This window comes from Pelodiscus sinensis, chromosome 5, assembly GCF_049634645.1.
Source record: "Pelodiscus sinensis isolate JC-2024 chromosome 5, ASM4963464v1, whole genome shotgun sequence".
In the NCBI taxonomy this organism is placed as follows: domain Eukaryota; kingdom Metazoa; phylum Chordata; order Testudines; family Trionychidae; genus Pelodiscus; species Pelodiscus sinensis.
This window is the reverse complement of record NC_134715.1, coordinates 55,756,614-55,783,578: the sequence shown is the minus strand read 5'-3', so window position 1 is coordinate 55,783,578 and position 26,965 is coordinate 55,756,614. Positions and strand designations below refer to the sequence as shown.

Genomic DNA, 26,965 nt, shown 5'->3' with positions numbered 1-26,965 from the left:
GTACCCTATCTGGGAATATTTTGATGATATTCATTGTCAGGATAAAAAAGGAAAACATGTTAAGTGTAAGTAGTAGAGATGAAAAGATTAACCGGATAACCAGTAAGCCTCACCTTTAATGGGTGAGGCTTACTGGTTCCAGTTAACAGCTAGGGGCTGGAGCAGCTCCCACATGGCCCAAGCAGGGGGCTGCCCCAGCACCGTGGGGCCTGCCAGAGTAGCCCCTGTCCATTGCAAGCCAACCATCCTCTTTCCCCCACTACACCGGCTCTCTGGGAGCAGGGTCGGCAGAGGTTGCCAGCTCCGCTTCTGGGATGCTGACTGGAGAGCCCACAGTGAAGGCTCCCTGGGAGTCAAGGCAACAGTCCTTGCCAGCCCCGCTCCCGGGGCGGCTTCACTGCAGGCTTTGCAGTATAAAGCTTATTTAAGTTTTATACTGCAGAGCCCACAGCACATGTAACTGTGGAATTGCTATGATTTTTAGCAGCCACATGATTACATTTTTTAATGTATTTTTACATCTCTAGTAAGCAGTCCAAGAAGGTGATGCAGGGCCTAGTTGCAAGAATGAAACCTCATAAGGAAAACTGCTTATTGGGAGAAAATGATGTAAAGATGTAGATATGGCTGAGTGGATCAACTGGCTAGAAACTTAAATAATTTACTCTGCAATGCAGCATTTTTCAAGGCTCTCTCTATGCCTTTTAGTATAAGTGGGATTTAACAAGTAAATTCCCAAGCTGTTTACTGTGTTGGATGTTCCTAGAAAAAAAGTTTAGCTTAGCTAATCCTTACAGCTTTTTTAATTAGTTAACTAGGTTTAGAATCTGTCACTCAAGTACAATACAAAAATGTGCAGGAAGAGAAATCTAGAGTTGCCAGTTGCCACTGACTGTTATTTTCTTATTTTATAATGCGGAATGCATATCCCTTATTTTGGAACATTATGGTGATGCCATCCATTAGTGCTATTCCCTATTTTACTTCAGCATAACTCAGCTTTTCCAAGAGAACCCCACTGTATACTTGTTTTCTCAAAAACAGAAGACACCGTGAGTTCAATGGAGCTTATTCCAAAATTAAGGACACTCTAAAAACATCTGTCTTAGCTTTTTTGCTAACTTGATTTAAATCAATTAATTATTTATGGTGATTTAAATCACTTTGATTTAAATCAATACTCCTTGGTCCGAATGTTAACTGCCAATTTCCTGGTTTTAAAAACTGCTTTTATAGAGCTTGTGTGGACAGTTGACATAAGTTTAGCAGACAAATTGGTACCTTTAGGATTGTGGATCACTAAGGCAGCACAGAAACAAACAGCACTCTAAGGGAACATCTAGACTACAAGCCTCTTTCGAAAGAGGCTTTTTCGAAAGAGCTCTTTCAAAAAAGCCTCTTTCGAAAGAGATCTTTTAGACAGCCCCAAGTCTTTTGAAAAAGTGAGCTGCTTTTTTGAAAGAGAGCACCCAGGCAATCTGGACGTTCTCTTTCAAAAAAGCCTTGTTTGTGGTCAAGAATGCCTTTTTTCGAAAGAGGTTTACTGCTGTCGTGAAAATCACCACGTTCTTTTGATTTAATTTCAAAAGAACACGATGGCAGTCTAGACGCAGGTGAAGTTTTTTTCGAAAAAAAAAAGGCCCGCTTTTTTTTACAAAACCCTGTAGTCTAGACATAGCTTAAATGAAGGTTCTGGGCAACTGCGTTTGGTTCCAACCGTAGAACTTCTGCACCTGCTGAAAGAATGTTTGACAGTAATTTACAGGTCGTAACTTAATAGAATACATCTAAGAAACAAAGCCACCTTATCAGTGCATTAATTAAGATGTGCCAACAAATGAAAAGTTTAACTACTTAGTAGGTAGGGAATGATTAAGATTTAAGACTGTCCTTAGTATCTCAAGCAAGTATGTTGTCACCTATAGACCACATATTTGCACTTAATGCTTTTTTCATCCACAGATTGCCAGAGATTTTTGAGGCCCCTTTTAAAGAGAAACTAAGCTATTCTGAGGACTCCCAGGCAACAACAGCTCTGCCACAAAAATAGCCACTAAGTAAAAGCTCTTACTTACCTCCTCTGCTTCTGGCAATAATTTAAGGAATTCACGCAGCATCTCAGATCCATAGAAATCACCTTTTCCTTTACTAATATCTTCAATTATGGATTCAGCAGGCCTTTAACACACAATTAATCAATTACATTTCAGCAGTCACACACTGGAGAAAAAACACACCTCTGCTATGCACAAAATTTTAATTAGCCACGCATCAGTGTTCACCTCAACATTAGTCAAAAGCCATGGTGTGCAATATGCCAGCTACTAGCCACATGTGGCTATTTGCTGTTGAATGTGGCTAATTGGCTTGAACAATGTGGCTCTTCGGCTGGTTGAGAGTGGCTAATTTGCTATAGCTTCAGAACTGGTTGGACACCGCGGGTCTAAAGCAGCATTCAGCAATGTCTCTCCTGAAAAACAATTTTCTAATCAGTGCATAAGAGGCACACCACCACTGGCTTGCGCTTAAAAAGTGTATTCATCTCCAAAGATCGGCCATACTGAGACAGATCAATGGTCCATGTAGCCTAGTATTCTGTGTTGTGTCAACGGACAATGCCAGATGCTTCAGATGGAATGAACAGAACAGGTCAATTACTGAGTCATGCGTTCTTATCCAGCATCTGGCAGTCAGGCTTACGGACACCTGGATTGGGTTGCATCCCTGGCCTAACAGCCAGTGAAAGACCTGTCTTCTATGATCTTATCTAATTCTTTTTAATCTAGTCATACTTTTGACCTTCACAATAGCCACTAGCAATGAGTTCCACAGCATGACTGTCATTGTGTGAAGCGGTACATCATTTTGTTTAAACTTGCTGCCTAGTAATTTCATAGGATGCCTCCTGGCTCTTGTTTTATATGAAGGGGTAAATAATGCTTCCTTATTCATTTTCTCCACCCCATTCATGATTTTTATAAAATTTCTATTATATCTTCCCACCAGCTTAGTCATATCTTTTCTAAACTGAGTTGTTTTAATCAACTTCCACAGCCTGCGGTGCAATTTGAGTTTACACGGGGCTCAACACGCAGCCCGCAGGTGGGATTCTTTGAATATGGCCTACACTAGGAACACGCTCCACCACGGTGAGTTAACGTAATGGGTTTCTGTTGATCTGCATTTTAGTAGTTACATTTCTGGACTGTCATTGCTCATTAAAAGTGCTGTCATATGGGTGGAAATCGAATAAATATTGCATTTTATTAATATCAGCAGAACTGATTTAAATGGGGCCTGCGTGTTGTGTAATCTTGCCTTAATCTTTATATTCATGCTGGTTAGTGTAAAAGAAGCTATTTGCATATAATTGCATATATATTTGCATGTATATGCAACGAGACTTAAGTTGTGGCCTTCGGCATGTGCTGTATCATTGTGGGCTCCAGGGCTTCCAAAGTTGAGTAGCTCTGCTGTAGCCAATCCACGTTTGTTGACCCCTTTAAAAATGTAAGATTAGTGAGGCAAGATTTCCCTTTCCAAAAGCCATATTGCCTTTCTTTCTTAACATATTACATTAATCTCTGTCTAATAATTCTGTTTGTTACGATGGTTTCAACCAGTTTGCCTGGTACTGAAGTTAGGTTTACTGACATGTGATTGCCAGGATCGCCTCTAGTACATTTTTAACACTGGTTTTCCATTAGCAATCTACCTGCCATCTGGTACCAGAGGCTGATTTAAAAGACAGATTAGATACTAAGTTAGTAGATCTGCAATCTCTTATCTGAGTGCCTTCAGAACCGTTACGTGACTACCATCTGGTCCTGGTGATTTTTTATTGTTTATCCGTTTGATTCCTCTAACACACTGGGACAGTGCCTCAGATTTGTCACATAAAAAGAATGGCTTAGATGTGGGAATCTCACCACATTCCATTCTTTCTTTGTAAAGAGAGGAAACAAAATGAAGAACATCTCACATTGAATTACATGAGAGTTTACAGCTTTCTCTTACTGCACATGAAACTTCAGTTCAACTGGCAAGGCAACAATCAAACTGAGTTCTCTAGTATACAAGATGTAAGTCAAAGTGGCACCCAGATAAACATGTTTTTGCTTAAACTATGAATTGCAGTTATTTGACAAATTTGTGCAGAATCTAAACTAAAGAAACATCGCCTTTTCTATTCCATTATGACAGTGTCTTCTTTATTTCCCATATGACTCATTGTGTAACTATTTGATTTCATAGAATCATAGGGTTGGAAGAGACCTCAGGAGGTCATTGAGTCCAATGCCCTGCTAAAATCAGGACCAACATTTGAAGCTTGGGTTATGTAATTGAATAAAGAAGGAAAGCTTACTTTTTGAATTGTTTGAGGAATATCCCAATATTCATACTTCTTTTTGAATCCAAAATGGAAATCTGAGAGAGAGAAAGCAAGAGACATGACTCCAGTAATACCTGACTGAAAATCTTAAAATACAGACATTCTTCCTTAAATTGTTATTAAAAGTGTAATTGATCCAATTTTCTGTACAAAAGAATTTTCACCAAAACACATGTCAAATGAATAGCTAGATCTGGGTATCATCCATGAGTTAGCAGAAAAGGAGTGAACTATTGCAGGTTGAACTTCTCTGGTCTGGCACCCTTGGGACCTGATCGATCCTGTATAAGGGAATTTGCCAGACAACGGGAGATCCCCTGACACCAGCCCTTCAGTTTGCTTGTCCTCCCCACTGCTGTATACATCAGTCTGGTCAGGCCGCCTGCTGACCAGTCCTAGCTGTGGCTCTGCTGCCTGGTGGTATGTGGCCCAGCCCCGCTACTTCTGCCAGGCTGCTGTAGCCATGGCCAGGTTTCCCCTCCCAGGCTGCTGCAGCTGCAGCCCTGGCCCCACTGCCAGGCAGCAGGCAGCCAAGATAGTGTTCCATCACTGCCCAGACTGCCCTGGCACCGCCACTCCCCTGGCTATTGTGGCCCTACTGCCACCAGATTTGCCGAGCTCCCAGCTGCTGGCCTCCTGCTCCAAGGTTCTCTCATTCAGGAACTTCAGTGGTCATACCAGACCACAGATGTTGCTCAACAAAAGACACCTGATTAAGGGAGGTGCAACCTGTATTAAACAAGTCTTCAACAGGAAACAACGCAGCCCACCCACAAAAGCCCTGCAGAACTGAAGTTTAGTGAAAACTGCAGTATATTAGTGAGACAATGAAGACTAACTATAATTTACCATCTAACAAGCTAGATTTTTCTCACAGAAATGTAGGTCTCAAAGAATCCTCAAGAGATTATCTAATTCTAGTCCATCCCTGTGCTGAAGCAGAAATGAGTATATTTAATATGATCTCTGACAGATATATGCCTAACAGTTCTTAAAAACTTTCAATGATGGGGAGTCCACAGTCTACTTTAGTAATCTACAGGCAGTCCCCGACTTACGCGGATCCGACTTCCGTCAGATCCGCACTTACGAACGGGGCTTTCTCGCCCCGGAGCTCACAGGCAGCGGTCAGCCACCTCGAACTCCAGGGCGAGAAAAGCTGCTCCCGGTGCCCCTGGTCTGCTGGGGACCGTCTCCAGCAGACATGGGGCATCGGGAGCAAAGCCGCAGCCCCGGCGGGTTTGCTCGCGGTGCCCCTGGTCTGCTGGAGACGGTCCCCAGCAGACCAGGGGCACCGCGAGCAAACCCGCCGGGGCTGCGGCTTTGCTCCCGATGCCCCATGTCTGCTGGAGACGGTCCCCAGCAGACCAGGGGTACCGCGAGCAAAGCCTCAAAAGCGCAGGACCCCACCGCGGCTGCGGATTTGCTCCCGGTGCCCCTGGTCTGCTGGGGACTGTCTCCAGGAGACGAGGGGCACCGGGAGCAAAGCGGGTCCCGCAGAGCAAAGCCTCAGAGGCGAGGCACCCCGCCGCTGCGGCTTTGCTCCCCGTATCCCTGGTCTGCTGGGGGGGGGGCGCAGCTAGTGTGCCCCCCCAGCAGACCAGGCTTTTGTTGTGGACCCTGGGGCAGAGCAGCTGGGGCGCTGCCGGTTGGTCCCGCAGCGCCGCCCTGGGCACTACTGGACCAACCCGGCAGCACCCCAGCTGCTCTGCCCCAGGCGTCCTGATTCAGCCGCTGCTGGTCAGTTTCAGCAGCGGCTGAATCAGGACTCCTGGGGCAGAGCAGCTGGGATGCTGCTGGGTTGGTCCAGTAGCGCCGAGGAGCGGTGCTACTGGAGCAACCCAGCAGCACCCCAGCTGCTCTGCCCCAGGCGTCCCCAAGTCAGCCGTTGCTGAAACTGACCAGCGCTGACTACAGGAAGCCCGAGGCACAGTTGCTCTGCCCCGGGCTTCCTGGAATCAGCAGCTGATCAGTTTCAGCAGCAGCTGACTTGGGGTTCTTAAGTTGAATCTGTATGTAAGTCAGAACTGGCGGTCAGTTTCAGCAGCGGCTGAATCTGGACACCAGTTCCGACTTACATACAGATTCAACTTAAGAACAAACCTACAGTCCCTATCTTGTACGTAACCCGGGGACTGCCTGTATTCAATAGGTAACTATCATTATAACTGAAACGTTTTTTAAAATAACTAACCCACATCTGTTTTACAGCAGATAAACCCATTACTTCTTGGCTTAATCTGTTCTTCAGCACTCATGGAGAACAACTGCTGAAGGACAATTTATAACGGCTCTTAGCATATCTGAAGACATACCAAGTCACCCAATCTTCTTTTTTCAAGGCCTGGTCCACACTAGGATATCAAGGCAATGTATCTATGTCACTCAAAGGTATGAATAATTCACATTCCTGAGCAATACAGTTAAACCTATCTCACTCTGGAGTAGACAATGCTAGATCAATAGGAGAATTCTCCCATTCAGCTATAGTTTATTCACTGAAGAACTACAGTGGTACAACTGCAATGCTTCAGCATTTTAAGAAGAGACAAGTCCCAAAACTAAATACAGATAGGATTTTTTAAAACCTATCTTCGATAGGTCAGTTTTTCTAAAACTTTTATCATTTTTGTTGCTCTCCTCTAGATTGCCTCCAAATTGTCCACATCTTTCTTAAAGCATGGCACTCAAAACTAAACACAATATTCCAGCACCAGCTAGAGTGGAATCAATTATTTCATTATATCATATCAGATCTATATATTAATGCTGCTCGCTGATGACCAGTTAACTGGGACACAAACTATAACAAAGGTTTGAAGTTTCATGACCTCCAGGGACATACCAATGAACTATGCAAAGTAACATTTCTATTTCAAAAGTAACTTGTCAGATACAATGACCACCATTATAATAACAACTTATATAAAAATCAGCAAACAGGATTCCTTTAATTCATATGAATGGTCATGCAAATTAATAGGGTTACCAGATGGCTTAAAAAAAATACCAGACACACTTGAACTCAGATTGGGGAGGGGGACCGGCTGGGGGAGATTGGGGATGGGGGAGAGAGAACCAGCCGGCGGGAAGCAGGGCTGGCCAGGATAGGGTCGGGGGAGCGGGGCTGGCCGGGGGAGGAGGACGTGAACTAGCCGGCGGGAAGCAGGGCTGGCCGGGAGGGGGGAGCAGGGCTGGCCAGGAGGTGGGGGAACCGGCTGGCAGGGAGCGGGGCTGGCCGGAGCGAACGCAGATCCCGGGGTGCTGCCCGTCCTGTGCACGGTCCTGGGGGGAGGGGGAGCGCACAGGCCAGTCTGGCCCTGGAGATTCCATCCTCCCCATTCCCCTCCTCTCTACTGCGTAGTTGCGTACGCCTGGCTGATAACACATGCTCATGCAGTGTGAGCGTGTCTACCAGCCAGGCAGTATGCAACTACGTACTGATACTCATAATAATAAAACTAACTTAATTAGAAAATACCAGACATTTATATGTCCAGTATTTTCTCAATATGTTTCCTGGACAGAAAGCTCAATTTGTTTCCTGGACTGTCCGGTTCAAAACCAGACACCTGGCAACCCTACTGATTAAATGAAAGGATATAAAATCAGTTCACTCTCAAATCACTACATGTTGAACCTCTGTAGTTCAGCACCCTCTAGTCCAGCAACATCCATGGTCTGGCATGATTTTAGTTAGCTGGATGTCCACTTATCATGGGTATGGCCAAGTTTCCCCCTGGCCAATAAAGTTTGCTTACAGCCATCAGTCTTGGCTCTCAGTGTTCTGTGTTATTTAGCTCCAATTTACCCCTCAATGTATTCAAAGAGTCCACTAAGCACTGGAAATATTGGTAATGCTTTAGGCAATATTGACCTCCTGTGGTTCAGCAAATTCTCTAGTTTGGCACCACTCAGGTCCCAAAGGTGCCAGACTAGAGAGGTTCAACATGTATTGGGTATAAGTAATCCTCAAATCTTCAGTTTATCTAGTTTCAGATAAACATCACATAAATTTGGTTTCAGCAGCTATCTTGGTGCAGATATGTTAGGATGGAAGATAATTGAATTGTGAAGCAGGTTTACCCAGGAATGCCACTACTCAGACATGAGTAGTGATCACATGGTTACCAAAAGTTTTGGCAAGAAGATTACCAATGGGTGACAGACTGAACATCCAGAAGGATTATGTTAAGAATCTAGCTAGAGATCAATTTAGATTGTGCTTGATCTGCATGTTCTCTTGCAAAAACAAAACACAGGTTTGTTAAAGAATTGTATGTGTAATTCTGAAGACAAAAATAAAAGAAGTGTACTTTTTTTCTCCTAAATATGTATAGTTCTTTCTAATCAAAAGAATTAGGTTTTCTTAATACCAAAAATTTCACAAGTGCTAGTGGAATACATCTAGGACAGTCATGTCAAACATGCGGCCCGGAGGCCACATGCAGCCCAATCAAATTTTTTTGCAGCCCGTGACTACATCTTTATAAATTATCTATGTGTGGCCCCCCGGTTACATTGTTTATAACAGGTGTGGCCAACCCGAGGCTCTCAAGCCCCATGCGGCTCTTTGATTAAAGAAATGCGGCTCCTGCTGGTTCTGAGCTGTGCACCAGGACTGCTCATGGCCGGCCACTCTACGCACACTCCCCAGCACCTGGAGGGAGAAGCATGTGGCAGTGGTGGCTCCAGGACGCAGGCATTAGGTTAGAGTGGGGGAATGGGGGTGCCTGGCTCTGGGGGAGAATTGGGTTAGAGCTGGGGGACTGGGGGTGCCTGGCTCCGGGGCAGGGGAAGGAATTGCATTAGAGCAGGAAGGCTGGGGGTGCCTGACTCTGCGAGAGTGGGAGGGCATAGGGTTAGAGCAGGAGGGGCTGAAGCACCTTAAACTCAAAGTCTTCATGGATACAAATAACAATTTTACACATCAAACAATTTTACACATGAAATTTTTGTATTATATTCAAACAAGACCTGAAAAAATATTAAAATATATACCTAAAACATAATCTCTGATAATAAATAATTATGACTTTCCAATAGAAGTACATTTTCTTTGGTGGCCCTCAGTAGACTTCGAGTTTGACATGCCTGATCTAGGAATTTGAAAAGCCAGCAATTATCTCAGCTTATTTCATCCAAGTTAAAATTTTACCATTGCAAGTTTGGGGATAACAACCATAAAAAACAGTCATGAGATTTACTTGAACAGGGTAGCTGATTCATGTTAACACTGTCACCCGGCTTCCATAACTCCAAATACTCAGGACACCAAAGGCTTCATACTTTTTTTGACAGCTGCACAAATACCTCATACTCAGCAAAGGTGTCAGTATAAAAAAAAGAATTAACATAATTCGCAATGGGAATATCGGGAAAAAGTACCAAATATGTGAAGTTCTGAAACCAGCTGGTTAATATAAAAATGCAGCTGTATTTTGTATGCTTCCAACATACTTCTGGAGATCCAAGACAATCTCATTTGCCAAATGACAAATATATATATATATATTTGATTTTTTTCCAGAACTTAGAAATTCCCTATCTTTTTTATTCAAAATTCATTACAAGTCTGAAAGAGTGTGATATAAAGATTACGTTATTTTTTTAAATTAGATTATTGTTAGCTTGAATTCCTGCCAGACTAGCAAATGTAAATAGTGGGAGTACACTTCAATCTCTCTCCTCTAATCATGGACACTGAGAGGCCTGCACAGTTCAGTAAGTGAAAGCCCTAGCAACTAGTGCGGGTTAAACTATCACTGCTCAGTGCATTATCTAATCTCCTTTCAAATGTTTCACTGAAGATACCCCTCAATGACCTTTTACATGGCAATTCTATTCTCCAATTGTTGTGCTCACTTCTAATCTAAATTTACCATTCTTCAAATACACTGCATCCTGTAAAACATTCTCATTCAGGTCTTATAGCTGATAAGAACGGCTATATTGGGTCAGACCAAAAGTCCATCTATCTCAGTCTGTGACAGTAGCCAATACCAGATACCCCAGAGCAGGGCTGGCCCAAGCCATTCGTGCACTCCAGGCCCCGGGAGTACAGCGCCACCTCCGGGAGTGCAGTGCATGCGTGGCCCCGCCCCAGGGCACCCGGCGCATGCACGGCAGCCCCGCACGGAGCCCCCTACAATGGGGCACCCTGGACGGCAGGAGCCGCATTTCTTTAGTCAAAGAGCCACATGGGGCTTGAGAGCCTCGGGTTGGCCACACCTGTTATAAACAATGTAACCGGGGGGCCACACATAGATAATTTATAAAGATGTAGTCACAAGTTGCAAAAAAATTTGATTGGGCTGCATGTGGCCCCCAGGCCGCATGTTTGACATGACTGTCCTAGATGTATTCCATTAGCACTTGTGCAATTTTTGGTATTAAAAAAACCTAATTCTTTTGATTAGAAAGAACTATACAAATTTAGGAGAAAAAAAGTCATGTCAGCCTGTAGCTTGGGCCGGCTCTGCCCCAGAGAGAGGGAACACAACAGGTAACCTTCACGTGATCGCTCCCTGTCACCCATTTCCAGACAAGCAGAGGCTAGGGACACCATTCCTACCTATCCTGGCTAATAACCATTGAAGGACTTAACCTCCATGAATCTATTTAGCTCTTTTTTGAACTAAGGATGTAGTCGATTAACTGATAAGCAAAAGCTTATAGGTTAATGCTTATAGGTTAATGCATGCATTTCCCTTCCCTCACCCTTGCCAGTAAATTTTTTAGAAGCCTGGCCAACAGCCTGGCTCAGTCCTGGCTCAAGCCGGGTCTGCATTTAAAGTGTTTTAGGAGCTCGCTGGGTCTGGGAGCTCATCCCCTTCCTAGACAGGGAACGTATTCAAACCTAAGAGTACTCCCTCCATTTGTGTAAGAAGCTATACAAGTTCCTGACCTTCTCAGACCTTACGTACTACCCTTTGTATTCTTTTTATTTGGAGTACTTACTTCTACATAACTCTGTACCCTCAAACTGTATGCAGTGGTCAAATCATCGCTGTTTAAATCAGTATTGATTTACACCAGAAAATTTGGCTTAGTGCATCAGGAAAATTGTGAATCAATCTAATTTTTTTTATTCTTTCCCTTAAAGAGAACATAAATAATTGCTCTTTCAGTATCAGCATAGTACATCAAGTTACTGCCATACAAACAAGGTAGGTACAAAACCAAAATTCAACAGATCATCAATAGTTACATTTTCTTATATGGCATGGTATATTGTTTCTCATTGCTCTGCATGTGATATTATACAGTACTCATTGTTTCAGTTAAAACTCTTGACCATAAGCAATTTGTTATTTGGGGCACCTCAAAATTACTTTCACCTTAATATTCTTTAAAGGGGACAGATTTTCTGTAATTCTAGCCCTTCATAGAGTCTCAAACTGGGCACACACAATCACACAAAATCATTCTTCCATTTAAAATGTTGGCCTTTATTCTGTACATTTGGGGCTAATATAACTTCTGTTTTTACAAGCATTTCATTACACTAATCTTTGCTCTGCCTTCCTAACGTCCATCCTTCTCCCACTGGAGTTTTCCTTTGTTTTCTTCTTGTTTAAGGGCACGGAATAGAAATGTTAAACTGGAAGAGACCTTGAGGGCAACCAGTGAAGCCCCCCTGCACTTTGGAATCTTGGAATGTTTTCATATTAGGTTCCCTCCTGGGCCTCTTGCTGTTACTTAAACATTGTTTTTCTAGACCCTTCTTCAATCTTCTCTTTGTGCCAAACCTCCAGTACTGGTATCATGTACAAAATCTGATCAACACAACATATGCCAATTCCTCCACATCATTTCTGAAGTTACTTTACCTGTATAACGCCAGTTCCAGTGCTAACCACCAAAAACATTTGGTACCTATTCTCAACTGGAGATTTTTTTGTGGATTGTAAACACCCCCTTCACTAAAGCAGATCTCACATGACCCCGTCTTAAAAATAATTTTACTTGTAAAGCCCACTAATATTCATTACCAATGTCAAGGCAAACCCCAAGAGAACATATTTCCTTGCAGATCAAACACAATCCAAATTAATCTCTAGCTAGGTTCTTAATATAATCCACCTAGATGTTCAGTCTGTCATCCATTGGCCATTTTATATCACCAAAACTTTTGGTGACCAGGTGATTGCTGACTGAGTAGCAACATTTCTTGGTAAACATGCATCACAATTCACCGGTCCTTCATCCTAATAGATTTGTACCACGAAAGTCACTGAAACCAAATTTGTATAGATGGAGGCAACTACTGGCTATGAATATCCTCATGTTGATCTTTTTCTACCACTTAATATGGAACATCTGATGAAGATTGCAAGATTAAAAAATTCACTCTAGAGCTCTTCAGCTTTCCTCAGCACCCACATATCATGGCGGTCTAAAAAAGAGTCAGAATAATTGGCTCTACAAAGCCGTAGCATCAAAGCAAGCTTTATGTGGCAAAACCTCCAAAGGGACCAGAACACAGAAGTGGCTGATGCTACACAAGTGTCCACATCTTTTGAATATCCCACAGAACTATCTGTGAGGGCTTCCCAAGTATTTGACAATTCCCACCTACTCACCATCCCATTTGACAGTGGTTAATACTAAGTTGGTCATAAACTGAAGCTGGAAGCTGCTTTGTAGTAATGTCCAAGAAGCTGGTTTTATCCTGATTAATAAATGGACCAATACACACTGCTTCATGTTTGCCCAGCTATCAGCTGCAGTGATTCACCAAACAAAGACAACAAGGCACTGTATGGGCATATTTGAGGTCAATGCAGTCAACCAATGCCAATACCTAACAGTGATGGTGACAGAATGCAGCCTTGCCAAACTCCTGTAGAAAATGGAGCCAAACCACATACCTGCCACTGACTCAATTGTTGATTGTGAGTCACTTCATCAGACCCCAAAAATGTGCTCAGTGCACTAAAACAGACATCTATAGAAGTGCTGGACCTGGCTTATTAAATTCAGCCTTCTTCTCAAAAAACGGTCTCAGAAGTAAAGATCTGGTGAAAAGAGGAGCAACCAGGTCTAAAAACACAATGAGTATCCCAGCCTTTGTCATAAAGCACGTAAGTGATTTAAGACTTTCATGGAAGTGAAAACTTTCCCTGGGACCAACAACAGCATAATACCTCTACAGTTACTATACTTGGCCTTACCACCTTTTTGAACAGAAGCCAAAACGCCACCCAGTTGGGTAGAGTACCTGCACCAGATGGTCTGAAAAAGCCTATGCAGTTACAATACAATAGTACCCTCACTAGTCTTTAGCAACTCAGGAGTGAGGTTATAAAACCCTGATGTCCTCCCAGATATCAGCTTACAGGCTATCATTTCTTCTTGGTTGAAAGGAGGTAGCTCTACTCCCTCTTCATCCTCCCTCCCTCCCCCCCAACACATACACTTTAAGCAGAAGAGGAACAGTAGGTCATAAACAATTAGGAAGCCCAGTGATAAAACTGATCTTGTACACTCTGGATACTGCTTTTATCCCAATTATTTATTGAATAGGCTGATGCCACCAATGCAAAGTTTAATAAAAGCTGCAGAAATCTTGCATGGCAGCTGCAGCCTATACCACACTAGCTACCTCAAATCAATCACCAGGATTCTTTATCTTTCTTACACAATGACTTGATGACAGTCCAAAGTCAAACCCAAAGGAGAGAAGCTTCAGTCTGTAATGTTTCAATGGTCTGGAGCAGTTCAGAATAGAAGCTGATCAATAGCTCAATTCTAATAAAAACTTTTGGCTGAGTCTGACTAATTTCAGACAGTTAACTATGTGACAAAGTCAGAACTTTGGCTTATATCTAGTTCAGCAACTGCCAACTTTGGTTGATATCTAGTTGACTACTAACTATTATTAATAAAGACATGATTGATAAGAGCCCTAGTCAAATCATCTGGGCTGTAACAGGTCTACTGGTGATTCTCTGGGTAGCAGAAGAGAGGCAATAATCACTGCAAGTTCCAGCAACCACTTCCCATTCTCCTGCTTGATACCTAGATGCCTGAGCATATTTGCAGGAAGGATCATTCTTTTCTACTTGTGCTTTGAAGCCATACGGGGTCATGACAATGTCTTTTATCGGGATTCCATTAAGGACTATTTGCAGCTGTTGGTAAGATGTTAACTACATTTGCTCTGTTGGCCAACTTGTCAATGATGGTACAATGTCAACAGCTGATATGGAATCAGATTTTGATGAGTCCCATGTGAATCAAACACCAGCCAATACCTATGGCACTGGGAGAAAGTATAACAGCCACACTTTCCTAGAGCAACCCACCAACAGAGTCTTAAAACAAAAACATAGTCCTCAGCTTTCTTTTCTTCACTTGCTAGCTAGTGCATTTCAGATAAAGATATAGACAGATATCAGTGTTCAGGCTTTGCAGCTACTTAAGGAGAACACCTTTTCTGTTTTAGTCAATGTTTGGCTATTCCAGGCAGCAAATTTTATATTTGCTGTAAAAAAAAGGGCCGTTGCAAAGTTTCACTGGCATCCAAGACAAACTCTTTGCAATCTCAACTACAAGGACAACCGACCAGATTATCACAAGTTGTCAGCTTCAGTAGAAACATTCTCACAATGTGAACATACTGACTTTGGTATCAATACCAGGTTTACAATGGTGCCAATGGCCATACTAAGAAAGGGCCCATTATTACTGACCCCTCTAAACCATCCACATAGCTGGGTCTGGCCCCTCACCCTGGTTAGTCAAGTGCTCAGGCCTTGCTGGGTGAGTGGCTCCCAGACAGCATGTCCCACTCGCGTGTAGGGGGCTCACCACCCGGCAGTGAGGCTCCACCACACTGAGTGAACAGGACTGCTGGCTGTGGAGCTGGTGGGAATGGTCAGCTTGGTCTTGGGGGCTGCGTCCCAGCCTGCCCCTCTTCCCACCACAGCTTTCAGTGATTTCTACTGCATGTGGTCCAGCAGTCCACCTTCCCAGGGCCAAACTTCCTGGGACTGGCTCAGACAGGCCTGGCCTTCAGGCAAGGTGAGCAAAACAGTTGCCTTGGGCCCCGCGCATTCAGGGCCCCGTGCTGCCCAGCTCCCAGCCCCGCCCACCCGGCCGCTCACTCACTGCTCTGACTAGGAGCCGCGCGGTTGTGCGGCTCATCCAAACACAGCGTGCTGCCTTGAGCCCCGTGAACTCTTTGGCCAGGCCTGGATGCAGAGGACAGGCTAGTCTTTGCCAATGTGGGGGGTGGGAAGCGAAGGTTTGGCTGGGCCATGCCAGACAAGTGCTTTTGATGGAGCCTTACCCGGGTAGGTCCTGCTCCTACTCCAGCCAGGCAGATTGCACTGCTCCCAAGAGGCCAAAACAATGCTCAGCCTGGCAGATAAGGTCACCTCCCAGCAAAGCTAGTGAGTATGGCTGGAGGGTAAGACACAGGGGAGTGTGTCTCTGGGAAGTCTGTTAAGGGTGCTGAGCAATAGACAGGGGGAGAGGTTTCTGTGTTTTGGGGTGCCAGGAATGGGGGGTCTAGAGAAGCACTGTGTAGCTGTGTGGCACTGGGCAAGGAATGGGCAGCATGCCGGGGAATTCTCTAGGCACAGAAGGTCTGGGCGGTGGTGCTAGTAGTAGAGGACTGTGAGGGAGTTTCCAGTCATAAAGGGGTTAGGGCCCTGGTAGGAGAAGTGATATGGCATGTAACAGCACCTGAAGGGAAGGAGCAATGTGGACACTACTTTTAGTTGCTGTAACTTACATTGTTCAGCAGGGTGATGTTCACTGCCACGTAAGTTACATTGACTTAGGTGGTAGTGTCGACTGGCCCTAAGAAAAAATTTGTTGTTTCACTCACATCTGTATGTGTTCTCCTTCATATTGTCTCCAAACAATCACAGTTTTAACAAAGTTTAATCTTTTTACATTTGTGTTAAGTTGATTATTTTATCCTCCTTCAAGATACATCATTTACTTTTGTTCCTCTGAACAACTACTAATGAAAAGCTTCTTATTAGATTCCTTTAACAACTCCTTACATGTGTGCTTTCAAAAGCAGCAACTGAAGAGGAAAACAATGACATAATGCAGTTATGCTTATAAAATAATGTGTGTGTAGGGGGAGTGAATCTCTGTAATTGTACTCTTCATGTACTCTGTGCCCTGGAATGAAGATTTATCAAGGACTAGCCAGACAAAATCTACAATAACCACTGGAAACACATTCTCTCTTTCTGAAATACAAACCTTTTGTAGGTGATCAAATTAAGAGACTTTATGGAGGTAATTTATAACAGGGCCAGCCTTTCACAAACAAGTATCTTTAAATAAAAGCATAAATCTAACAGTTTATGCATCTGCAAGATTTTTAGGTAAAGTGATAAGAAAACATATGGCAAATGGCAACTTATAAGATTTCACATCAGTTTCAAAGACTTTACAGTGAATAATTCATAGAGATACAGATACAGAAATGCAGGGCTACTTCCAAATTCTTACCTCTTCTTTAGTATCTTTAAATGATGATTTTGAAGTTCGATTTCTGGGACCCTGAGACTTGGTTTCCTCTTGTTGCCCAAAAAGCTCCTCAATTGTTTTTGTGTCAATCTGAAACTGCTGCCGTCTTGCAGCAATAGTCCAGATATTTGTTTTACCACGGACTTGCTCTTCAGGAATTGTTTTCCAGAAAAAACTCCGTATCCGCTTTTTTTTGCTATGAGAGCCATGCCCATTTATAAACTGTGACAAAGCAGGTGGGGTAGGTCCTGGAGGAGGAGGAGGTGGAGGTAGGGGGGGCGGTGGGGGCGGGGGTGGAGGCACCTCTGGTGATGGAGGTGGAGAACCAGCACTCATGAATGAACATGGTGGAGGCAGCGATGGAGCTGGAGGAGGTTGCGACACTTGTTCTGTTGTCGTATCTTCAATCATTAATCCAGTTCCAACTGAAATAGCTCCATTTTCTTTATCATTGACCAAGGAGAGACAATTCATAACATGCATTTTAGTCTCTCCTCTATGGAGAGACTTACTTCTCTGGATCTCCTTGAAACATTGAACAGTGGAGTAGCAGTTTGTGTCAGACACTTTTAAACTCTAATCTACCAACAGCAAAAACAATGCAGGAGTCCTGAACCATCTTCATAACCTACAACAAAAAACACAATGGTGAAATTCAGATAGAAGAAAGTGGATATTTTCCTCTGGTACAGATAGGAATGTATTAGTGGCAAATATATAAAATTACATGTAAAGCAATCATTAATCATTTTAATTTAATCTAAATGGGAGATTTTCAGAAGAACAACGTTTTTGTACATCCACAACAGAATGTCAGCTAATTATGGAGAATTAAATATAATTTACAACCTCAAATTTAAAGAATTGAGTGCCTCTGAGGAGACCAGAGGTAGGCTATTGAAACATCTAATCTGGATTCAATATAAATTTTAAAAGAAAAAAATATTTATCCCATGCCATTTCAACAAATGGAACACATTTTAACAAGTCATTTTTATTAAAAAAAATCATTATAGATTAAAATATGCAGAGTTAGAACATATTTCTATATTGGCAAATGCTCTGCATGAAGCTTTTTACTTTAAATGGTTTCCCCTTCATTGGTGAATTGAGATAATGTTCCCAGACTGTTCAATTATGTAGCATATGGGGTTTTTACCCTTAATATTTTTCATGCAGTTTTCATGAATAAAGTGTAGCGAATCCCCAAACCCTGGATTCTTAATAAAACTGCAATATTTATGATTACTGATACTGACCATAAAAATGCATTCCTTAAAATAGCACAAACATAAGCATCCTCATTCTGTCATTGTCATTAGTGGTCATGTTACAATACATTTACCAAAATTTACATTTTATTAGGATGTGTCTCTATAATTCACTCAGATATCTAAATTACTATAGCTACCTTAATAAGCACAGATCTCACTACAGGTAGAAAAAAGGTGAAAAAATGTAAACTCGAACCATATACTACACAGCCTAAGCTCTAAATTTATGTGTCTAGATGAGATAATCTGGTAGCTCATCAGGAGTTTTCAACGTTACTGTGACAGTTGCATTTTTTTTTTATGTTGACACCTCTCAACTAAAGGTGATATCAGTTGCAACAATTTTAAAGCTAGCTAGTTTTAAGCATAATTTAAAAGTCTGTGAGGTCAATCACATCAATAAACAGATTTACATTTTTTAGTTTAATATTTACAGGGAAAATATCTAAGTCGTCTTAAAAACAAGGCCTCGCTAAAAATGTTATTGTTTAATCTCTTTGCTTGTGTATTGGAGGTTGTGATTAAACAACACTGTAACCAAAGATAAATATTACCAAATTGAGTGGTATTGCATGGGCAAGTGAGATGAAAACTAAAAAAGTAACAGGCAAAGCATAGGAACAGGAAACATAATAAAAAAGTTACAGCAATACACTTGGGCAAGACTACTACTAAACAGAAGTTTGTTAATTAATCAGCCTTATCTATTTGGCATTGGTCCTCTGATTTGGCAGAATGCTCACATAATTAACAGCAAGGCAGATCACTTAATGTTTTGGAACAAAAATTACTGGCAGGGTAGGGGAAGAAAGAGACACCTTTACCTCTGCCAGACATGAACCATTATAGCATACATGCACAGAGAAAAAAAAGTTAGAGACAAGCCATCAGACAGATGTTCTGCTAACATAGAAATTGATAGAACACTGTCTTTTTCACCTGTCCTTTTCAGAATCTTGTGGGCAGCAGACAACCACGTTTATTACTTTCAATGTAATAGTCTTATTTATTTCACTCTCTTGAAGTAAAGATGTTCATGAGTTTGGGGAACCCAGAAAATACAGGCTCTGAGGATATTTCGGTGGAAGAAGGGAAAGAGAAAAAAGGAGATGAAAAAGAGGAAGGAGACCGTGCTTCAAATTTAAATCAAGCTATCTCTTATATAGAGACTAATACAGACCTTGATGTATTCATTTTCTCTTAACGCTATGTCTACTACTCTTTTTTGTGGAAGAGGCAATGCAAATGAAGCGCTCATTAGCCATTTCTTGTGCTTCATTTGCATATTCTCTTTCGATGCTTTTTGCGGAAGAGGTTTTTGTGCAAAAAAAAAAGCAGTGTAGACGGGTCCGTTTTGCACAAAAAACCTTTTGTGCAAGAACCCTTATTCCTCAAAAAATGAGGTTTACAGGTACTTGGGCAAAAGGGTTTTTTTGCACAAAATGGACCTGTCTACACTTTCTTGCGTAAAAACCTCTTCTGCAAAAAGCATCAGAAGAGAATATGCAAATGAAGCACGAGAAGTTGCTAATGAGTGCTTAATTTGCATTGCCTCTTCTGCAAAAAAGAGGCAGTGTAGACGAAATGTGAATTTTTAATAAATTCAGATGCATTAGGAAGAACAAGGTCAAATCCTAATCAAACAAGATGGGATATACTGATTCATCAAAGTCCCAATATTAACCATGTGAGAGTAGAACTTCAGATACATTACAGCAGTGGCTCTCAATCTTTCTAAACTACTGCAACCCCTTTCAGGAGTCTGAGGCTCAAACCCCACCACTCGATTCTGAAGCATGTAACTTAGCTTTGCACTGGCCCCCCAAGGTGTGTGGGACTCCAGGCAGTTATTCTGCTTGTCACTGCCACCCCAGAAAGCTGACCATGTATGTACTTGTGATATCCCTAAAACTGCCCCTCCACCCCCACATTAAGAAAAACTGACCTAGATGAGTTGATGTATCCCTTGGAAAATCTATGCATACCCCTGGTTGAGAACCACTGGATTAAAGTATTGGGGGGGGGGAGAGTTCTGCATGCAACTCAATGAGTAAAGCCTTTATCTCAAGTTTTAATAAATCTACCTGAGTTTTTTATACATTACTATTCAAGCTAACTATAATTTCTGGATACTCCTAATGCTATGGAAAACTGAATAGCTATTATGCATTCACTTACAGCTCATAACAGTGTTGGACCTAGAACCTGTTCTATTGAGGCAAAATGTTGGCAAGAACAGAGCAGAGACTGACCTATCCGAAGAGTGCCATAAGAACATAAGAATGTCCATACCGGGACAGACCAACAGTCCAGATAGCTCAGTATCCTGTATGCTGACAGTGGCCAATACCAGATGCCCCAGAGGGAGGGAACACAAGTCAACAGGTAATCCTCATGTGATCTGCCACTCCCCCGTCACCCACCTCCAGAGAAACAGAGGCTAGGGACACCATTCCTACCCAAGCCTTTAACTTCTTTTTAGAGCACTACTAGAAGTCAGACAAAAAGATACATTTATATTTTAGAAGGTAAAATAAAAAAAGAACAAGTTAAAAATCACCTAGAAAAGTTAGATGCCTGCAAGTCACCAGGGCCTGATTAAATGCATCCTAGAATACTCAAGGAGCTGATAGAGGAGGTATCTGAGCCTCTAGCTATCATCTTTGGAAAAACATGGGAGACAGGAGAGATTCCAGAGGACTGGAAAAGGGCAAATATAATGCCCATCTATAAAAAGGGAAATAAGAACAACTGAGGAAACTACAGACCAGTTAGTTTAACTTCTGTGCCAGGGAAGATAATGGAACAAGTAATTAAGGAAATCGTCTGTAAACACTTGGAAAGTGGCAAGATGATAGGGACCAGCCAGCATGGATTTGTAAAGAACAAATGGTGTCAAACCAATCTGATAGCTTTCTTTGATAGGATAACGAGTCTTGTGGCTAAGGGTGAAGCGGTGGATGTGGTATACCTAGACTTTAGTAAGGCGTTTGATACGGTCTCACATGACATTCTTATCAATAAACTAGGTAAATACAACTTAGATGGGGCTACTATAAGGTGGGTGCATAACTGGCTGGATAACTATTCAGAGAGTAGTTATTAATGGTTCACAATCCTGCTGGAAAGGCATAACAAGTGGGGTTCCGCAGGGGTCTGTTTTGGGACCAGCTCTGTTCAATATCTTCATCAACGAATTAGATATTGGTATAGAAAGTACGCTTATTAAGTTTGCAGATGATACCAAGTTGGGAGGGGTTGCAACTAATCTGCAGGATAGGGTCATAATTCAAAATGAGCTGGACAAATTGGAGAAATGGTCTGAGGTAAACTGGATAAAGTTTAATAAAGACAAATGCAAAGTGCTCCACTTAGGAAGGAACAATCAGTTTCATACATACAGAATGGGAAGCGACTGTCTGGGAAGGAGTACGGCAGAAAGGAACCTAGGGGTTATAGTGGACCACAAGTTGAATATGAGTCAGCAGTGTGATGCTGTTGCAAAGAAAGCAAACATGATCTGGGATGAATGAACAGGTGTGTTGTGAGCAAGACACGAGAAGTCATTCTTCCGCTCTACTCTGCGCTGGTTAGGCCTCAATTGGAGTATTGTGTTCAGTTCTGGGCACCGCATTTCAAGAAAGATGTGGAGAAATTGGAGAGGGTCCAGAGAAGAGCAACGAGAATGATTAAAGGTCTAGAGAACATGACCTATGAGGGAAGGCTGAAGGAATTAGGTTTGCTTAGTTTAGAAAAGAGAAGATTGAGGGGGGACATGATAGCAGTTTTCAGATATCTAAAAGGGTGTCATAAGGAGGAGGGAGAAAACTTGTTTATCTTGGCCTCGGGATAGAACAAGAAGCAATGGGCTTAAACTGCAGCTAGGGAGGTTTAGGTTGGACATTAGGAAAAAGTTCCTAACTGTCAGGGTGATCAAACACTGGAATAAATTGCCCAGGGAGGTTGTGGAATCTCCATCTCTGGAGATATTTAAGAGTAGGTTAGATAAATGTCTATCAGGGATGGTCTAGACAGTATTTGGTCCTGCCATGAGGGCAGGGGACTGGACTCGAGGTCCCTTCCAGTCCTAGTATTCTATGATTCTATGATTTCATCTGCAGGAAACAAAGTTAATTAGAATGCATTATGAAGTGGTACTAAATTTAATCATTGAGCAAAGCCCTTGAACACAGTTTTCTGTCAAAAGTACTACACCTCCCCCAAAAGTTTTGGTCACTTCTAGAGATGGGACCTATACTAAAGGCCACCCTAGATAGATACATAAACAAATACAAACACACATACACCAACTCCTGAAGCGTTTGAGTTTTATATCCAAATGTTGAATGTTTGTACCCTATTCTAATCAGTTGAATAGGTCTACTTAATTCCAAATTAAGCCTCTTATTCCAGGCAGGCTGGCAGGAGTGTTGCAACAGCTGCTACAATCTACACAGATGAGTATAGGAGATGGATAGTCCAAAAAGGAAGTGAATCATGCATTCTATTGCCTTTCCTTCGGGGAATTAACAGGGGAAAAAAGAGACTCCTCTCCACTTCTATAAGATTAAGTCCATAAGTAGAAGAGGGAGGAAAAGTCCTAGGAGTAATGATAAACATAACAGTAGAGACCATTTTAAACCCATGTTACTTTGGATGATGGTAAAATAGTAATAAACTTATTTTTTCCCACAACTGTGATGGACAGGGAAAAGAAGTCTGGAATAAATGTGTGAAAGGAAGACCAGAAAACACACACAAGCATTCAGCTATTGTGTCCCCACAGATAAGCATAGTCAAGTAGAGGAGGTCACCTGCTCTTAACAGATTCATGAAGTACCATAGTTACAAGGAATACAGAGGAATGTCAAAATTCCTCTCTCAGAGACTCAGTTTGTGGATGCACCATAATGGAAGCTACTAATGTGGGAGAGAAGAGATAAACTACTAGACTGGGACACTGCAAAATGTATTGATATCAGCAGGTGTCCTGTAGCTCCTGCAGGGAGGGATAGGCTAAAACAGCAATTCCCACTAATAACTAGGGATTAGTAAAATACACTGGGAGCATGATAGTGCCCTACACACTTCTTTTGGTACAATTCAACTGGAGATGCAATTTTATAGAGCACAAGAGAGGGGGAGAAGACATGAGACCAACACTAAATTTTTCCAACATTACAACCTGCATCTTTGCATGCTTTTTAAATACTAATCAGTGTGAGCAACAAAATGGATTTAAAGTGATGCCTTTATTATGTATTTAAGAATGTTCATATTCACACTAAGTTTCACATACTGAACATTATCAGATTTGTAGAATGTACTTTTCAAAGGAAAGGAATACCAACATTTTAATTCAATGGAGCATTTTATTTTTGTCTCATTCATTGTTTCTTTGATTTTCTCTCATACCCATGCCTCAAATGTTGCAGAACAATGAGGAGCTATTTCCCAGTTCAGAAGACATTCTAAAAAAATGTTTCCCAACCAAAGTGCCATAGAAAGAGACAAAATATATTTGCATACTCAAACTAACAAAATGAAATATATTCAGTGTACAAATTGAGTTTTAGAATATAAACTTTAGAATATGAATTACAAACCACCCTTTACTACAAACTTCCTATTCTCTACCAAATAGATTTCTGTGTAATTATCTCCCAAACTCACATTAAGACAGCACTGCCTTTGACTGCTCATACAGGACAATTCTCTCTATAGTACTTAGATGTCTGGATCTCAACAATAGCGATACAAAGAAGTAAATGGAGCAACTAGTTACCAACCACAGTTACAGCAACAGAAAGCACTGCCATTTATAGCTAGAAATCCATCCTGTCAAAATGTGGGTTGTACAAAAAGAAAGGCTCATATTAATCACAACAGCTTAAAACATGACCATAGTACAGATCCTGAGAAAATTCTCATATGAAACATATTCCTTAAAAGAATGACTGAAAAAGACAAAACCTGTTTTAATCAATGCATAAATACCCCCAGTGAAGACTAGTGACTGTGTGGTCGGGGCCAGCAGACAAAACCATGTTGGTTTAAAAGCTAGCCATTTGATTCCAAGGACATTTTCAGACAATGATGAAAGATGGAGTATTAATATTTTATTTCTGATTGGGGGAAAAAAGACCGAAAAGGTTGGTCCTTTGTGCAGATAAAAAGATGTGTGCGCACACAAGGCTGCCTTAGAGGACCACCCAAAGGGCAGTAAAAATTGGTTACTTACAGGTTGGTCTTTAACTGAAGGCCTCACTACATGGTCCTGGAAACCTCGGGACACTTTAGAAGAGTTGTTTCAACCTAAGGTTGAGAGTAAGTAGTTTGCCCTGCTACTAGATTCTGTCTTGCGCAAACCCGACTTCGAAGGGAAATAGCAGAGACTTGATTCAGCTAATTACAGGTCAGCCAACAAGTGTATCCCGGTCGGATGATTCTTCCTCCCCTTCCCGGTCAGCTGCAATCCAGAGAGGAAAGGGTCAACCCCCGACCCCCTTTGCCTCATTCTCCGGCTGGCTTCGCTGGGCGGATCCTGAGAGAGGCAATTAAAGAAACCCCACTGAGAGCCCAAGTTTGCAGAGTGGTTCTGTCCTGGAGCGAGGGCGAGGCGGTGCGGGCTGCGGCGCGTCACCTCCCGCCCTCTAGGGAGATGCTGCCTGCGCGCTCCCCTCCACAGCAAGTGCTGCAGCTGGAACCTGGCTGCCGCCCTACCCCACACCCAGCGCCCGCTCTACGCCACCCCCTCCCCCCATACCCCTCCCCTTTTGCAGCCTGCCCTCCCCCTCCAGAGCAGGGGCTGGGAGGGGGGAGCTCTGAGCTCTCGCACCGCGTGCGCACCGAGCCAGGCGCCCTGGACTGGGTGCTGCACAGTCCGCGGCTGGGGGAAGGCAAGCCCGGCCGAGCCTCTGCCAAGCCACCCCGCCCAGAGGCGGCAGGGGACACCACAAGCTGGGGGGCCCAGCTCCTCGAGGCTGCCTCTCCATGCCCTACGCTGGCTTCAGAGCCCCCCCTCCAAGCAGCAGGAGGGGTCCCCCCCACACAACTGCTTCTCTCCCCCGGGTCGCCTCGCGCGCTCCATTGGCCTCTAGGCTGCCACTCAGCCCGCCCCATCCTACCCCGCCCGCCCCCTCCATGCTCCCGGGAGGGGAGAGGCTCGCAGCCATGGCCGCGCTCAGCCCAGCATTTCCAGCATCCGTCACTGGCTGAGGGCGGCGTGAAGAGCAACACCCCGTGTGGGAGCCGGGACGCAGGCAGGCAGGGGCCCAGCAGTACGTGTCGGTCCGGTGGCGCCGCGGAGAGGGGCGGGGGCTGCCCCCGCCTTCCAGCTCCTCAACTTCAGGGGACTCCCGTCCCAACTAGAGATGAAGCCGGGGCTGCCGAGCTCACTCCGCGGGCAGGGCCGGGACCTGCCTTTACTCCGAATGCCCTTTCCGCCTCTCACGTTGAAGCGACTGAGCAAGGGAGTCAAGCGAGCAGTAAATACACGGTCCTGGGTCACACACTCGGCGGGGGGAGGGAGCCTTTCACACTGGGGTACGGTCACAGTGACAGAAAGGCTGGAACTAGGGGCGCGGGGGTTGCTGGCCTGAAGTGGTTTCCATTTCTATCCAGGTTTTACAATTTGCTTCCATGGCTCTCAGCACCCCGACTAGACAGGTTGCCCAGTCCCACTGCTCAGTGGCGCATATGGTTCATATTGTTAAATGGCGGGGTCCTTGAAAAAGAGAGAACCGGCATCTATATTAAAAGGAGATTCCCCCCCCCCCCCGTGCTTTCCAGGGAGGAAGACATCGATGTGAACGTGCAGTGGAAGGAAAGGGGGTTGCGGGGCTGTTACTTCCTTCTGATCCTGCGGGAAGAGAGGCGAGTTCTCCCTGCTCCCCAGCCTTCATCCCGCAGGCTCCCGGGCGTGATCGCCTGCAAGCAGCTCAGGTCCAGGTGATTTCCCAGCTGTGGCAAGGGCCGGGTTGCCGATAGAAATGACTCCTTCCGACCAACCTGCCACGGGGTCCCGCGCTCGCTCGGCTCTTGCAGCCGCCAAAGCACCGCGCGCGCCACAACTCTGCAGCCTCCCCTTGGCCCCTCGCAGGAGTCGGGAAATGCCGTGGACACAGCACCCGTGTCCATAACAACAGCCAGGAGCTGCTCGCCCGCAGGCTCCGATCGCGCTAGTCGCCCTGCACCGCCGTGCGCCCGCTCTCCGGGCCCCTCACCTTCTCTGCCTCCGGCCCCTCTGCCCCTCCGCAGGGGCGGCGTGAATGCGCCCTGCCTCTTCGCTCTCCCTCCCGACTGCCTTGCTCTGCCGCTGGGCTCTTCCCTGGGAATCCGGGATAATGCCACCACCTCCGCCCATCTCCCCGCAGCCGGGACCAGGAAGGAGGAGGTAACACGCAGGCGCAGCGCTAGGCGGGGCAGCCTCAGGTGACAATGCTATCCTAGCCTCCAAGCTCATCGCAAAGGGCAACAGAGCCGGGTGCCTTCTCATTTGCTCTCCATTCCCTGGGCAACTTCGGCCTCCCACTGAACTCCGTGGCAACACGCTCCTTTGAACTGAATAGTAGGACAGCATCATGCCCAGGCTGTGCACGAGCCGCTGTACTTCCATCCTAGGAACTATTGCTTTGGATAGAAGGACAGGAAGGAATAATGACGGAAAGGTTGTGACTGGGCTAAATCCATGTCATGCATAGGAAAAGGATGCTACTCACACACCACAGGCCTCCATCCTGCACACACCTAAGTACTTGCTTAACTTCGAGCATCGGAACAGTTCCTCTGTTTGCGGTGG

At 43.9% G+C, this 26,965-nt stretch overlaps 1 protein-coding gene across 4 annotated transcripts in view; it reads right to left on the bottom strand.

Annotated features, from left to right (window-relative positions):
- The window catches only part of FHDC1 (FH2 domain containing 1), a 57,172-nt gene extending 30,636 nt beyond the window's left edge, over positions 1-26,536 (bottom strand). Inside the window, exons 1-5 of one of the 4 annotated variants that reach the window (XM_075930068.1) lie at positions 26,391-26,536; positions 24,407-24,709; positions 16,874-17,519; positions 4,367-4,428; positions 2,076-2,178 (exon numbers count right to left, since the gene is read on the bottom strand). In XM_075930068.1, coding sequence (XP_075786183.1) covers positions 2,076-2,178; positions 4,367-4,428; positions 16,874-17,374 — 666 coding nt within the window. In that variant the 5' untranslated portion in view covers positions 17,375-17,519; positions 24,407-24,709; positions 26,391-26,536. Of the gene's footprint in view, positions 1-2,075; positions 2,179-4,366; positions 4,429-16,873; positions 17,520-24,406; positions 25,266-26,390 lie in introns of those variants that run through there. The other 3 variants (XM_075930070.1, XM_006111563.4, XM_075930069.1) reach the window with 3 other exon arrangements.
- Positions 26,537-26,965: the final 429 nt, after the last annotated feature.